At 34.9% G+C, this 14,928-nt stretch overlaps 1 protein-coding gene across 3 annotated transcripts; it reads left to right on the forward strand.

Annotated features, from left to right (window-relative positions):
• The first annotated feature begins 1,955 nt into the window (after nucleotides 1–1,955).
• On the forward strand, nucleotides 1,956–13,949 carry LOC139902767 (uncharacterized). Of its 3 annotated transcripts, none has more exons than XM_071885372.1 (7): nucleotides 1,956–2,227; nucleotides 6,107–7,037; nucleotides 7,311–8,306; nucleotides 9,264–9,332; nucleotides 10,987–11,979; nucleotides 12,407–13,300; nucleotides 13,542–13,949. In XM_071885372.1, exons 2-7 carry the CDS (start codon nucleotides 6,111–6,113, stop codon nucleotides 13,602–13,604), a joined length of 3,942 nt encoding a protein of 1,313 aa, XP_071741473.1. In that variant the 5' UTR covers nucleotides 1,956–2,227; nucleotides 6,107–6,110; the 3' UTR covers nucleotides 13,605–13,949. The 3 variants fall into 3 exon arrangements, with proteins under 3 accessions (XP_071741473.1, XP_071741474.1, XP_071741475.1); XM_071885374.1 differs by lacking the exon at nucleotides 1,956–2,227 and adding an exon at nucleotides 5,415–5,517; XM_071885373.1 differs by lacking the exon at nucleotides 1,956–2,227 and having other exon boundaries at nucleotides 5,408–7,037.
• The last annotated feature ends 979 nt before the right edge of the window (nucleotides 13,950–14,928 follow it).

The raw sequence follows: 14,928 nt of genomic DNA on the forward strand, positions 1-14,928 counted from the left end.
TTGTATAATCTTTTACAAAACAACTCATGAACACATGTACAAACTTTGAAGCATATTAATTGTATTTTAATAATTGCATTTTAAGTTTTATAAAAATTTCAAGCCGCATTTGTTTTAATTCTACTTAATTAAAAATAAAAGAATATAAAATAAAAACAAATAATAATACCGATAAAATATGCATGCCGATTTTGAAGACAATAAGGTTTTATGATTTTAAATTATATATACAAAATAAAAATAAATAAAAACCAATAATACCATTTCACTGATTTACATTATAAAATTAATTCTAATTAAAAAAAGACACAAAATCAAAATAAATAAATAAATAAATACCCAGTATATATAAATACCCCCATAACCATATGTACAAACTTTTTAACAAATTGTACAATCTTTTACAAAACAACGCATGAACACCGTACAAACTTTAAAGCACATTATACAACCATCATATAATAATTATATTTTGAGTTTTTAAAAAAAATTCAAAAAACATTTTTTATTACTAATAAATATTATTAAAAATATAAATACTAAATTTTTAAGCAAACTTTATCATTATTATCTATAATTATAATTATAATTATAATTATAATTATAATTATAATTATAATTATAATTATTGTTATTATTATTATTCAAATATGAGTTCTCTTTACGGTATTAATTATATTACATATGTATTTGAACTAAATGTCTCAATAAAAGGTTGTAATGTAAGTTTTTATGAAAACGAAAATAGTAATTGTGATGAAAATTGGAAAAGGGTGGTGAGAGAATGAATGTAGTTCATTTATTATGAACAATTTAAGTACATCAATATGTTTGTAATAACAACGACACGTTTCTTAGTCGGAATTCGTGGTTCCACGGGTTATTAAACTAATGACTTTAACATTAACATTCACTTAGTACATAAAATATATCATTTAACTGTTTTGTTTAAACAATCATGTGATTCAACGGATCATTTCACTGGTTTAATCAAACCAAGTAGATCAATTTTATTAATTATATAAGCACAAATAAGAGTATACTCCCTATAATATTTTTTATTTTGTATAATAATAATAACTAGTGTTCGAACCCTCGCTTCGCGCCGGGGTTCGGTTTTCAATGTATTATATTGCGTTTAGTTTGTAAAATTATTTCGTGGCTAAAGATGATATCGTTGAAGCGCAATTCGATTCGAACTAAAAGGTATAATCTGTGAAAGATTTAAATGTTATTTTAAATTAACAATATATGTACATCTCCGCGTTTCACTATAGAATTGTCGACTTTTAAAAATTTAACGCAAAATCGACGTGTATGAAAAGTACCTCAAATATTTAGCGTTTTTTAAAAAGCGTCTGTTTTGCGTATAGTTAGTGACAGTGTGCTCCTAAAATTATTTCGAGTTTAACGATGGTGTCAGAAAAATTTAGCTCGTTGCGAGCGAGAAGATATGGCCCGTTGAATATTTGGGTGGAGTTTATTTAAATTTTTTTTATGAAAATGAGTATTTGACACTTTGGGGGGTCGATTTTAATATTTGAACAAACTATGGGGGCTTTTTTTTAAAAAAAGGTGGGAAAAGGGAAAAAAGTGAAATGACGAAAACGCCCCTGGTGACTATTAATCGTTTTTTGTCTATTAGGTAGTATATAAAGTATGTGGTCGATTTATAATGAACGAGAAGTTTAATGGTTAAAGTATAAAATGTTAAAAGTTTGTGGCAATTTATAAAAGCTATAAAGTTAACTATTTTGCTAAAATGTAAATAAATAAAAAATTAGGGGTAATTTGTGAAACGTGTGAGGTTTACTATTCACTTTAACTATACCTTTTAGATATGTAGATATAATAATATAAATAATATACATAAACAGATGAGGCAAGTAGGCATCTACTCAGTAACACGTGACAACTGACAACCCTTATTTATTCGTCCTCACTTCCTGTCTATCCTTTCTTATCTTTTCTTCACGGTTTATCATTCATTCATCAATGGCAATAAAAAAAAGAGTGAACAACATTTCTTTAATTCTACTTCAATCTTGTTTTTGAATTGTTATTGTGTTTTGATCCTTGAAGAATGAAGAGATGAAGATGTGCATAGTGATGGGTGACGCCAAAGAAACCGACAAATTGTTTGATCGAGATATGAGAATATGAGATACGCAATGACGTTTGGTGACTTGGTTGTTTGGATGCCCAACAAGCCGGTTGTAACTCCATGGTACGTTTATGGGCCTTTTTTTTTCTTTTTTTCTTTTTTCTTTATAGGTTTGATGTGAGCTAATATTTTGGGCCTAAATGAGTCCAGTAATAATGACAGAATTGGACTAGTGAGGCCACCCGGCCTTGTAAGTATAAATATCTAGGTAACAACAGCGCAAACAACCATATTTCCTTCCTTTCTTCTGACTTTTTAGGCATTTGAATCGTCTTTAAAAGTTGACTCATCTAGGAAACAATAATGCAAAAACAAGTAAATATCTAGGAAACAACAATGGAAACTACAGTATTTCCTTCCTTTCTTTTGATATTTTACTGGTTTAGGCATTTGACTAATTGACTCATTTTTAAAGTTGACTCATCTTATTACTTAAGCGAACCCAAACATAATTTTAACCTCGTCTTCAAGCTCTGGATTTGAATCTGGCGATTGTTCAGTAATCCAGCAATAATACACGAGTCGCAACTAATAGGTTTAAATTGGGGGTTCGGTGTTGAGGTCTTCCTCGTTGACTGTTACTTGTTGTTGCTATATCTGCAATGTAAAGCACCCTTTTATGGTAATCTTGATCATACACCCCGTTTGTTTGGCTCGTGGAATGTTTTTGGATGAAATGGAATGTGTCAAAGAAATTGGAATCCGAAGGAATTGGAATTAATAAATTCCATGGAATGTGAAAAATGTGTTCTATTTTATATGGAATGGAATTGAATTTCATTTTATAAAATAATTAAAAAGTTATAAAAAGAATTACGTTTCTAAATTTTTTGTTCATTTCCAGACTAACTTTTTCAAAAAAATAAAAATAAAATAAAATAAAAAAATTTAGATTCGCGATTTGAGAACGCGTGTCGAAAACGCTCGTTTTCTGCTGTGAAAAAGAGCGTTTTCGGGCGCGTTGCAAGATCGCGCGTTTTCGGACGCGCTGCGAGATCGCGTGTTTCGTTTGCGTTGCGAAAATGCGTTTTTCCGTGCGCGCTGCGAAAACGCGTGTTTTTGTAGGGGATCCGATAATCCGCATTTCTGGACGCCCTGAGAAAACGCGCGTTTCAGCAGGGGATCCAAAACGCGTGTTTCCGGGCGGGCCGCGAAAACGCGCGTTTCCGGGCGACCGCGAAAACCCGCGATTCCGGGCGCCCCGCGAAAATGCGCGATTCCTGGCGGCCCGCGAAAACGCGCTTTTTCGGGCGCGTTTCCGGGCGGCCGCGAAAACGCGCGTTTCCGGGCGGCCGCGAAAACGCGCTTTTCCGGACGCCCCGCGAAAACGCGCGTTTTCGGACGCCCGCGAAAAAGCGTGTTTTCGGGCGCCCTGCAAAAGCGCGTTTCCGGGCACCCCACGAAAACGCGCGTTTCCGGACGCCCGCGAAAACGCGCGTTTCCGGACGCCCGCGAAACCGCGCGTTTCCGGACGCCCGCGAAAAAGCACGTTTCCGGGCGCCCTGCGAAAACGCTCGTTTCCGGGCGCCCTGCGAAAACGCTCGTTTCCGGGCGCCCTGCGAAAACACGCACGCGCGTTTCCTGGCGCCCTGCGAAAACGCGCATTTCCGGGCGGCCCCGTAAACACGCTTTGAAAACGCGACACGAAAACGCGCACCAAAAAAGTGACCCGATCCGCGAAAAAACGTCTTAAAAACGCGCCACGATAACGCGCCACGAAACGCGGCATAAAAACGCGACCAGAAAATGCGAACAGAAAACGCGGCCCGAAAACGCGACCCAAAAATGCGTGTCGAAAACGCTCCCTGAAAACGCGCCCCGAAACCGCGCGCCGAATAGCTCCCTGAAAACGTGCCTCGAAAATGAGCGCCAAAAAGGCGCTCTAGAGTCGCGACCCGAAAAATTTAATGTTGAAAGGAATTCAAATCCATCAACATCTTGAAGGAATGAACATTCCATAGATGAAGGAATCTCAAGATTCCAAGGAATATAATTCCTTCCAAATTATGTCAACCAAACGGAGTGGTCTAAGGAATCTAATTCCAATTCCATCAAATTCCTTTGGAATTACACGAGCCAAACGGGGCCTTAACTAGCTTGCAATTGTTTTCATTGGATGCCATGAATCTTAGTACTTCTCTGTTTTCTAGTTCTTTGTCCTCTTCTATATATGTGCACTACTTTTTTTTTGCATAAGCCAGATAAAGTATTATTGTTGTATGTTTGTGCTTTTTTTTTATAGTAGTCAAGTTGTAGTTAAAAAATTCTTACTGATATATCTAATAGTAGTTTATAGATCAACTAAAGCCCACATGTAGCATGCTCCCAGTTTCAATTTAAAAATTTCTATGATCAAATATCAATAGCAGTTGACAATATAACAATAAAGTAAAAATTTCGAATTTGACTTGTTTCTTAAAAGCTTTAAAACTAACAGAATAACAGAAAAGCTTTAAAATACGCTTTTGAAAACCTTTGTTGGGATGTTAAACACAACCTTCTGAAACAAAAGCTCAACTGCTTGTTTTTTTCACTCAAATAATAATAAAAAACTAAAAGATACTTCACACTGTAACGGATAACTATCAAATAGGATAGAAATAAAACAATTTAAAATAAAGACTTCAACTTTACCTAAAAGTATTTTGTGGCTACCCATGGTCAAACGACCAAATAAGAAGGGTATACGGCCCTTGCTTGCTATCCAGGAGTAATATTTTAATAAACACAAAATAACCACTCCTAAATTGTTTAACTGGGATATTGGTCAAAATGACCCCATTTTTTGAAGTGTTTAACATTATGCCCTCAAAAATTCGATATTGCTAAAAATGCCCCTTATCCACGCACCACGCATGATGCGTACATGCCCGTGTGTGATGTGTGTATACGAGATATTCAATGAGACAACCCTTTTTTCTCGTAAATACGCACCAAAAACCAAGCAACACGCACCGTGCTTGGTGATATATAACATAAAATAAACATCATGAGTGTTGTGAAGTTATCTCACATCGGCCATGGGACAAAACAAATGTATGCATATAAGTCTAAGGGGAAGTCTCTCTATCACCAATTGGTTTTAGAAAATGATGGATTCTTGGGCTTATATGTTGGACATGTTGTTGGGCTATACGATTTATTAATTCTGTCATATTTTAATAAGCATAAAATAACCTTTGTGATGAATGTTATTATTTTTCCGGGAAAACGTTCGAAGAAATAATTAATAACATGCATCATGAGTAATGTAAACTAGCTATTTGAAGTTTATTGTCAACAAACTTGAGAAAGCGTTGTTTGTTCTCTTTTATATATGTACACTAGCTATTTTGTTGCATAAGCCAGATCAGGTAATATTGTTGTATGTACGTATGTGCTTTTTTTTCTCACCTTCAAATTTCTAAACAGGGGTTTCGGCCCGACCGTTCAACCTGACTGAAATCTGAGTATCTTACCCGTTTAGACTTTACCCAAACCAGACTCAACCCAAACTTTGTCCGAACCGACCCAAACCAATTCCCATTAAAAACATTAATGGTTGATAAAAAAGAACACCAACTAACTTGCAATTGTTTTCATGTAAATAATAATCAACTTTTGGTTTAGGATCCCCATCTCTCCAGCTCAGTTCACATGTAAATAGTCAACTAGTAGTTAAAGCATCTCCATCTCACTCCATATGAAACTATATGTTTGAAAAATATTTTTGTTCATTCGTAGCAATGTTCCAGTTGCCAATATAATATTATTAGCATTCAATGGGGCATGTGTTAACATGTGAAACTTCAACTGGCTAGAAGTATTGATATATTATTTGATATATATGCATATAAAAACACAACCTTGAAATCCATTTCTTTTTTGAGAAAAGCATAAACTTCTATTCCTTTGTTTTCGTACTCTCTTTCATTTTGTAAACTGATTTATACATCAAAACAGAAACATGGAATCTACAATCTCGAATTTTAGTCACTTACAAATCCCACTTGAAGACATCATAGAAGCCACCAACAACTTTGATGAAAAAAATGTCATCGGCCATGGTGGGTTGGGGAAGGTTTATAAAGGAAAGCTCTTGCGGTCCGGGAGGTGGGTGAAAGTTGCTGCACGGCGATTAGACAGTAAGCATAAGCGAGGAATCCAGTTCTTGACAGAAATTTCTGTGCTTTCTAGTCTCAAGCATGAAAATATAGTCTCTATTCTCGGGTTTTGTGATGAAAAGGGTGAAAAGGTGATTATAAACGAGTATGCAGCCAAGGGAAGCCTCGAGATGCATCTAAGCAAGCCAAGTCTGACATGGGTTCAAAGACTAAAGATATGTATTGGTGTTGCGCGTGCATTAAGTTACATCCATTATGAGGATGGACGTAGTAACTCAATAATACATTGTAACATCAATAGCTCTACAATCTTATTAAATAATAAATTTGAGCCAAAGTTATCTGGCTTTGAATATTCCATCCACCGTTCAGTACATGAGATGGATAAGGTTCTCATCACGAAAGCTATTGGTACAAAAGGGTATGTGGACCCAGCAATAGAAAAGACTGGAGGTGTGACCTACAAGTCTGACATCTACTCATTTGGTGTTGTTTTATGGGAAATATTTTTCATGAGGAAAGCATTTATTCCTGATGAATTTGATAGGTTTCTAGTTCCACTGGCCAAATTTCAGGAAGAAAACGGAACACTGGCTGTGATCCAAACCATCCTAGATGATCAAATAGGCTTACTATCAAGCAGAACTTTCGTATTAGCAGTATGTGCTTGCACACATGATGAGCGAGCACAGCGCCCAGATATGAAGTTTATTGTCAATCAACTTGAGAAAGCGTTGGAGCTTCAGCTGCAGCATGAAGAAGGGCTTTATGTAAGAGCCTCCTATTTCTCCATTTCTTTTACTATCACAGTTTGCCTCTTAATTGATCATTTGCCATTATTTTAGTAGATCATGTTAACGGATTGTCAAGATATGTGGTTAACTTAGAAGTGTTAATTGATCATTTGCCATTATTTTAGTAAATGGGTTAAATATGTCATGGGTTGGGTTAGGTTAATTTTATTACTAATAACTGGAAAAAGAGTAAAATGAGTCTAAAGTACAATTTCTTTTCAAGTAACAGCTCCCCCTCCCTTTTTGTAGAGACCCAACTTGGAACGCTTGACATCTGAACTCAGTCACATGAAGATTAGACTCGCTGATATAAATTTAGCCACCGACAACTTTTCTCGGATCTATCTAAGAACCGGGTCCTATGACGTGTATAGGGCAGAACTTGAAGACTGGATTAAAAAGAATTCCGCCTCTGTAGAAGAGAGGAATAAAAGTAAACGTGTCTTTATAAAACGCCTACGCCCTAGAGAAGAGACATTGGGAGAAAAAGTATACGGTACAGAAATTGAAATGCTTACAACTTGTAAGCACCCCAATATAGTCACTCTACTTGGATTTTGTGATGAGGATAATGAAAAGATCCTTGTCGTTGAGGATGCTTCCAATGGATACCTTATTGAGTATTTGGATAACCGCAGAGACAAATCTGTTCTTAGTTGGGAAAAACGTTTGAAGATATGCCTTGATGTTGCATATGGATTAAAGTACCTACACCATGAGATGGAAGACCAAAAGAGTGTGATCAACTGTGATTTCTGTACAATGTCAATTGCTTTAGATGAGAATTTTGGGGCAAAGATTGCTGACTTTGAGCTCTCGATGTTCCTTCTTCCTAACCAAAAGTTTCTTCAATTAAATTCTATTCGTGGCACTAAATCTCACACTGATCCCGAATATGATGAGACGGGTATGTTAACAAGAGATTCAGATGTATATGCTCTCGGAGTAACTTTGTTTGAAGTTTTATGCGGGAGGATGGCCGTGGATGAAATGTACACGAAGGAGAATAAAGCTGGGCTAGTATATGTGGCACGCAAATGCTACCGTAAGGGAACACTCATGGAAATAATAGATCCTATAATTAAGGAAGCAACTGATGACAACAGTTTAGTTATAACTAAAGGGCCCAACAAAGATTCTATCGACACATTTGTACGTATTGCAATTCAGTGTGTGGCAACTCAAGACCAACGTCCAACAATGGAAGTGGTTGTCAAAGAGCTTGAGAAAGCATTATCTTTTCAAGTAAGTCAATATATTATAAGGAATTATTTCTTTTTTGTCTTCGGTTTATGGATTGGTTATATACTACTGAAATTTATTATCGTATTAGGAATTGGTTAAACCTTGATAAGGAATTTGATAGGTTTTCTGGCTCCACTGGCCAGATTTGATTATGAAAACAAAACATTGTACCAACCTTGCCTATACGATGAAATAGGCTGGATATCACTTTTGTAAACTGATAACTAGTTTGCATATAGAAAACGACGAGTCATATCAGTTACTTTAGCTATTGATCTGGAATACTCCTATTAAACTAAATTAAAATGTATGATTAAAATCCAATATTAAATCACGTTTATAAATGATTCATATGAGTTTTCCACCTTAATTTTTAATAGTGATAGATCCATGCACCAAACCTATGCAATAAGTATTCATATTACATTGTACTTTATAGTAAATTTATCACAATTATGATGGAAATATCAGAGCACTGGGAGTGGTGACACAGGTCACTTGACATGTCAGGCAGGCCTGACTTGGTGAGTCAGAAAAAGTGAGGAGTGGTGACCTATGTCACTTGGGGTATGTCAGTTTTTATTTTTATAACATAAATTAATATAGAACAAAAAAGCTGGAACGGGTGCCTCAATTTACGTCGCATATGCGACTGACATGGGGTAAATGGAGGTGCTCGACGTGAGTGGGGAGTGGTGTCACTAAGTGACATGGGGGAGACGGGTGAGTGACACCCCCACTCCTGGTGCTCTCATTGTTCATATAAAAAACGTAAAATCCAATCTACAAATTGACGTATATATTGTATTATTGCCTAGAAAACATCTTGAAAAATACCTATAAAGAAGGACGGCAGAAGTTTCAAATATTGTAGCAAAATGAAAAAAACACAACATTTGATATAAGTTTTCTTCACTAATGTTTGTTTTTTCATGTTAATGTTATTGATTAATGAAGGAGCAAACACAATGCCAAGAACATTCCGACCAAGTTGTGGATGGATTTGAATTGACACATGAAAATTCGGTAACACTCTTCTTCTACTTTTTTTTTTTCTTTCCTTTCTATATAGTATGCCAATTAATTACTTGAACAAGTTTGTAATCCGAATATGTAAACGCTGATGAAATCAACACCTTATTAAAATCTTAGAAAACTTAAAGCTACTCACTAGCCGAACTCAAGCTCTCAAGAGCTAAATGAACCAAGCTTAAGCTCGTTTTGTTTATGCCCTTGTTAGATGCTGATAGAGAATATAGTAGTGAGAAATAAATGTTAGAATGAAGCTTGTATTGATAAACTTTGTACTTTTATTTAATATGGAAATGGAAATTACAAATCAGAGAAGAATTGCAATGGTATCTTCCTGCCTCAATCAGTCAAGAAGCACATATATGCAAACTTACTGCCCAAGCCAACAATGGCCGTTCACAAAACACACACCAAAATACATGACTCCCTCTCTCACCCTAACCAATACCATTTATAAGAGCTTTCCTTCATGGGCTTGGGCTTGGAGTTGTTGGGCTGCTCTGGACTGTTCAACTATGGAGGCTTGTTCTCTATCAGTTTACCTTTTCCTTTTTAAAATCATAACCCATAATTCAAACACTTTTTAATAGAATGAAATACTTCGTTTATTCTTTGATAAACTAAACATAATTTTGGTTCATTATATCTCAACCCATAATTTGAACACTCTTAATTAGAATGAAAAACGTCCGTTTAATCTAATACGGACCATGTATTATGAACAGAAAACACCTGTAGGAAAAAACACGACCGCAAAAATCTGATAAAATTCAAAAAAAATTATTATTCGATAGCTCTCCTGCTGAATTACAAGTACCATCTATCTATCTATCTATCTATCTATCTATAATAAAAGTAACCTAATTTAATAAGGGAACGGAATAACAATCCTAATTTAACTCGAACACTAAACTTAAGGAGCAAGAAAATAAATTAATTAGATTAAATAAAATATGGAAGTTTGGCCGCATCTTCTTTAACCCCAGGCCTAAAAGCAAAATTAACATCGGCCCAGTTCCATTTCAGTGGTACCACCTCATTTTAATATACTAAACATAATGTTTATTTTTCAATTTGGATCCCTATAATGTGTTTAATACTATATATTGATATACTTAGATTCTCTCAATTCATGCTTATTTGATGATCACGGATAGTGTATGTAGTCGTCTATGTACTGTATGTATATGTATGCAATATGTATATACAGGGTAACTGTGTAATGATGATGCAAATGCTGTAATATGTATGTAAACACAGAATCAAGCACAACTAATAGTCAAAAGTGAATAATGATGAAGGATACAATGTGTAAGGTTTAGAGAGAAAGCTTAAGTGTGTGTTTTCTAAAGTGTAGGTAATTTGGGAATTATGAAGGCTAACCCTAGGAAGTGGGAATGTGATGGCTATTTATACTCCCATAGCCATCACTTATATTCAGAGGATATAAAGGTTAAAATGGTAAATTTACATATCGGGTGACATTTCATAGTAAGGGCATTTTGGTGATTTTACATCATACAAATCTCTTCAATTTCTCGACCTAACATAGGGCACTGTCAGTATAATAGCTCAATAGGAATCAACAATTTAAAAAAGTATACAATTTCTTTTCATTTTTGTTTATATCCATGTTACGATGTTGCAGGAAAATCCTTTTGAGCATCTTCGTATTCGACTCAGTGATACAAGGGTGGCCACCGATAACTTTTCTGACCGATACCTCGTTAGAGATGACGATGATTGTTACTATTACAGAGCAGAACTTGAGCATTTTGATCAACAAAAATTTGGCTTCGTAAAAGAGAAGAATAGAAGTGAATTACCTAAGAAACGCTCCACTGTAAATATTAAACGCCTCCTTGGAGAATACAAAGATGGAATAGAGTTACTATATAATGAAATTGAAATGCTTACAACTTGTAAGCATCCTAACATAGTCACTCTTGTTGGATTTTGTGATGAAGATCTCGAGATGATCCTCGTGTTTGAGATTCCTATTCATGAAACACTTTTTGAATATTTGTTTTTCAAAGAGAAGGCTATTATGCTTACATGGTCAAAACGTTTGAGAATATGCCTTGAAGTTGCGTATGGATTGAAGTACCTACATTATGAGAAGGAAGACCAAAAGATGATATCACATTGTGGTATGTTCAGCACTACAATTATTGTAGATGAGAATTTTGGGGCTAAGATTTGTGATTTTAGGTACTCTAGATTCCTTCACCCGAATCGAGATGAGTTTTCTTTCGATATGTACTCTTTCTATAAGACCCGTGGTTCAGATTGGGCGACGGGTAAATGTAATAGAAAAATAGATGTGTATAGTTTTGGAGTAATTTTGTTTGAGATTGCATGTGGGAAGTTTGCCAGTGATGAAATTTACACTAGGATTGACGTTGAAGGACTGGCATATGTAGCCCGAAAATGCTTCTACAATGGAACACTGAATGAAATGATAGACCCTATAATAAAGGAAGAATCTCTTGAAAACAGTTTTACCCTGTTTAGGGGTCCCAACGAAAATTCTCTTGATGCATTTTTGAAAATTGCTGTTGCGTGTGTGGATATCACTCAAGATAAACGTCCAACAATGAAAATTGTTGTAAAGGAGCTCGAGAAAGCTTTATCATATCAGGTAAGTTAAGTCCTTGTGAACTCACATTTTTTCTCATATCAGTAAGAATTTATATGAACCTTCATATTCATATTGTTAACCACTTCATATTCATATTGTTAACCAATAAAATGGTATAAAAGGAGTATTAAATTTATGATTGTACCCTTTTGTAATAAAGATTTAAATTCAAAGCTGAAAATTTTCCAGTTATTAAAGTCAGATAACATGCGCTCCAAAATTATTCTAACTCTATTCTTAAGTAAGTATATTTCTTCGTGATTGCTCCACACACACACACACACACATATATATATACACACACACACATATATATAGTCAAAGATTCAAACGAGAGCTACAAAGGTGTACAAAATTGTGATAACTTTTAATTTTCATCTTGTCATAATGCATGTATAAACTATTTGATTGGTGTCATGGTTGACAGGAAAACCATAAAGACCCCCTGAGGATTTCACTTGAAGACGTACAATTAGCCACTGAAAACTTCCATGAGAAACATTGTGTGGGCCATGGAGGGTTTGGGAAAGTTTATAAAGGAAAACTTCCACAGTGTGATCATACAATTGTTGCAAAGCGATTGGATATAAGGGGTGGTCAAGGGGAAAAACAATTTCAGAATGAGCTCCAAATTCTGTCTGATTATAAGCATAATAACATCATCAGTCTTGTAGGATACTGTGCTGAAAACGATGCAAAAATCATTGTTTATGAGTACGCTCCTAGAGGAAGTCTTGATAGGTATTTGAGTGATACTCGTCTTGATTGGATGAAACGACTTAACATATGTATTGATGTTGCAACCGCATTGGATTTTCTTCATAGAGGAATCGGGAAACAAGCAACGGTGATACATAGGGACATCAAAACCGAGAACATTCTGCTAATGAGTGAATGGAATGCAAAACTTGCTGATTTTGGGCTTTCCTTGATAAGTGCAATAGATAAAGAAACTGATTACGTGATCGATGGTGCATGCGGCACACCGGGCTACGTGGACCCACTTTATGTGCAATCGAGTTTCTTAACCAAAGAGTCTGATATATATTCGTTTGGTGTCGTTTTATTTGAGATCTTGTGCGGAAGACCAACATATGTGATTCGCAAACAAGAAGGTGTGTATCTACCAGTTTTCATTAAAGACATGTTTGAAAAAGGAACACAAAATGAAGCTGTATTTGGGGAAATAAAAGAACAGATCAAGCCGGAAGCACTAAGTGTATTTCAGACGATTGCCTACAAGTGCCTAAATGAGAAAAGAGAAGATCGACCAACAGCAGAACAAGTTGTGATGCAACTTAATAAAGCAATGGAATTACAAGTAAGTTTACCATAACAAGAATTCTGACTTTCTTGTTCCTTTCTACTGAACAACTCTGCCTCTAACTGCATTTTTTTTTTTATCATAAGCTAAGATTTACAATAGCAGATTACACTACTTTCAATCATCTATCAATTTACCAAAAATATATCAGCAGCTGATATATTGGATAAGTTGAACGTTTTTAATGGGGGCAAAGATGTAAGTAACAAACTGATATATTTAACTTAATTGTATGTAGATATCTAGGGGTGATGGAGCTTCTTCTTCTGCAACAAATACTCCGAATAAAGTGCAAGATTGAAAGTCAAATGATGTATTCATGATTAAAAGTACTTTTGTAAGGTTACATGTGCTACCTTGTATTCAAGCTTTTAAAACGTACAATTTGTCGATTGCATTGTCAGGTGCGAATGGATAGAGGTTATTGTGTCGAATGTAAACTCAGAACATGTGTTTACTGAAAATAGGTGTATTTCTTTGAATTTGAAACTGGTAAGTTACACCATCAAGGTTTATGAATGTCCTTTTGAATCTGAAACTGGCATCCATCAGCGTAGATGTTATGCAAATGTCAGTTTCATTTGATATGTTTGACTGTCAATTTACATTATATGTCAATAGACCTGCATTTAAACCGAGATGTTTCATAGCGATCACTTGTCACAGTTTATTGAGGTACTGTTGGATAGTCTTTAGTGGTTGTTTATTGTGTTTCATTAGGTAATATATATGCTGCTGCTGTTTTCTTGGTTTCTACGTATGGTAGTTGAGTCTACTAATAATTTTTTAGCGTCCAGCTAGTTTTCGTTTCATGTATTTGCCGTCAAATTTTGATAACTAAGCTGTCATTTTTCTGATATGTTACTTAACTTGGACCTTTATGTATACTGAACGAGAACCTACCTTTTGCAGGATAGAACCTCTCTGTTCAAATTATAAGAAATTGATCGTTTGTATTGATAAGTTGATTATTTGATACAAGCTGAATTGAGTTCTATACATTTGACTAAGTGTTACTTATACATAAAAATAATAAAAAAAGCTACTTCTAATAAGGGTTAGGCTCCATTTTCACTTACATACACCCTCACCGTGAACCATTCGAATACGGCCTAATTCCCTTACACGAACTCATTTTTACTAACGGTTTCAGTGTAGTGACCCGAACTTTTCCATGTTTATATATATATATAATGAAATTGATATATTTACATGATTAAATGTTTTCAACATATTAAACAATCAAACTTGTTAAGACTTGATTATTTGAAATGAGTTTCATGTAGACAATTGACCACCCAAGTTGACCGGCGATTCACGAACGTTAAAACTTGTAAAAAACTATATGGTGATATATATATATATATATATATATATATGGACATATATATAGTTAACATGATATTATGATAAGAAAGTATCTCACTAGGTATATTAACAATGAGTTATATACATAAAATGTGACTATTGAATTAAGAAACTCGAAACGATATATATAACGATTATCGTTATGACAACGTCATACTAAGTACATATGTATCATATTAAGATATTGTTACACTATATTTAACATGATAAGATGATAATTATTTATGTCATTAAGTATGTTAACAATGAACTACATA

Source organism: Rutidosis leptorrhynchoides, chromosome 3 (assembly GCF_046630445.1).
Source record: "Rutidosis leptorrhynchoides isolate AG116_Rl617_1_P2 chromosome 3, CSIRO_AGI_Rlap_v1, whole genome shotgun sequence".
Classification (NCBI taxonomy): Eukaryota; Viridiplantae; Streptophyta; class Magnoliopsida; order Asterales; family Asteraceae; genus Rutidosis; species Rutidosis leptorrhynchoides.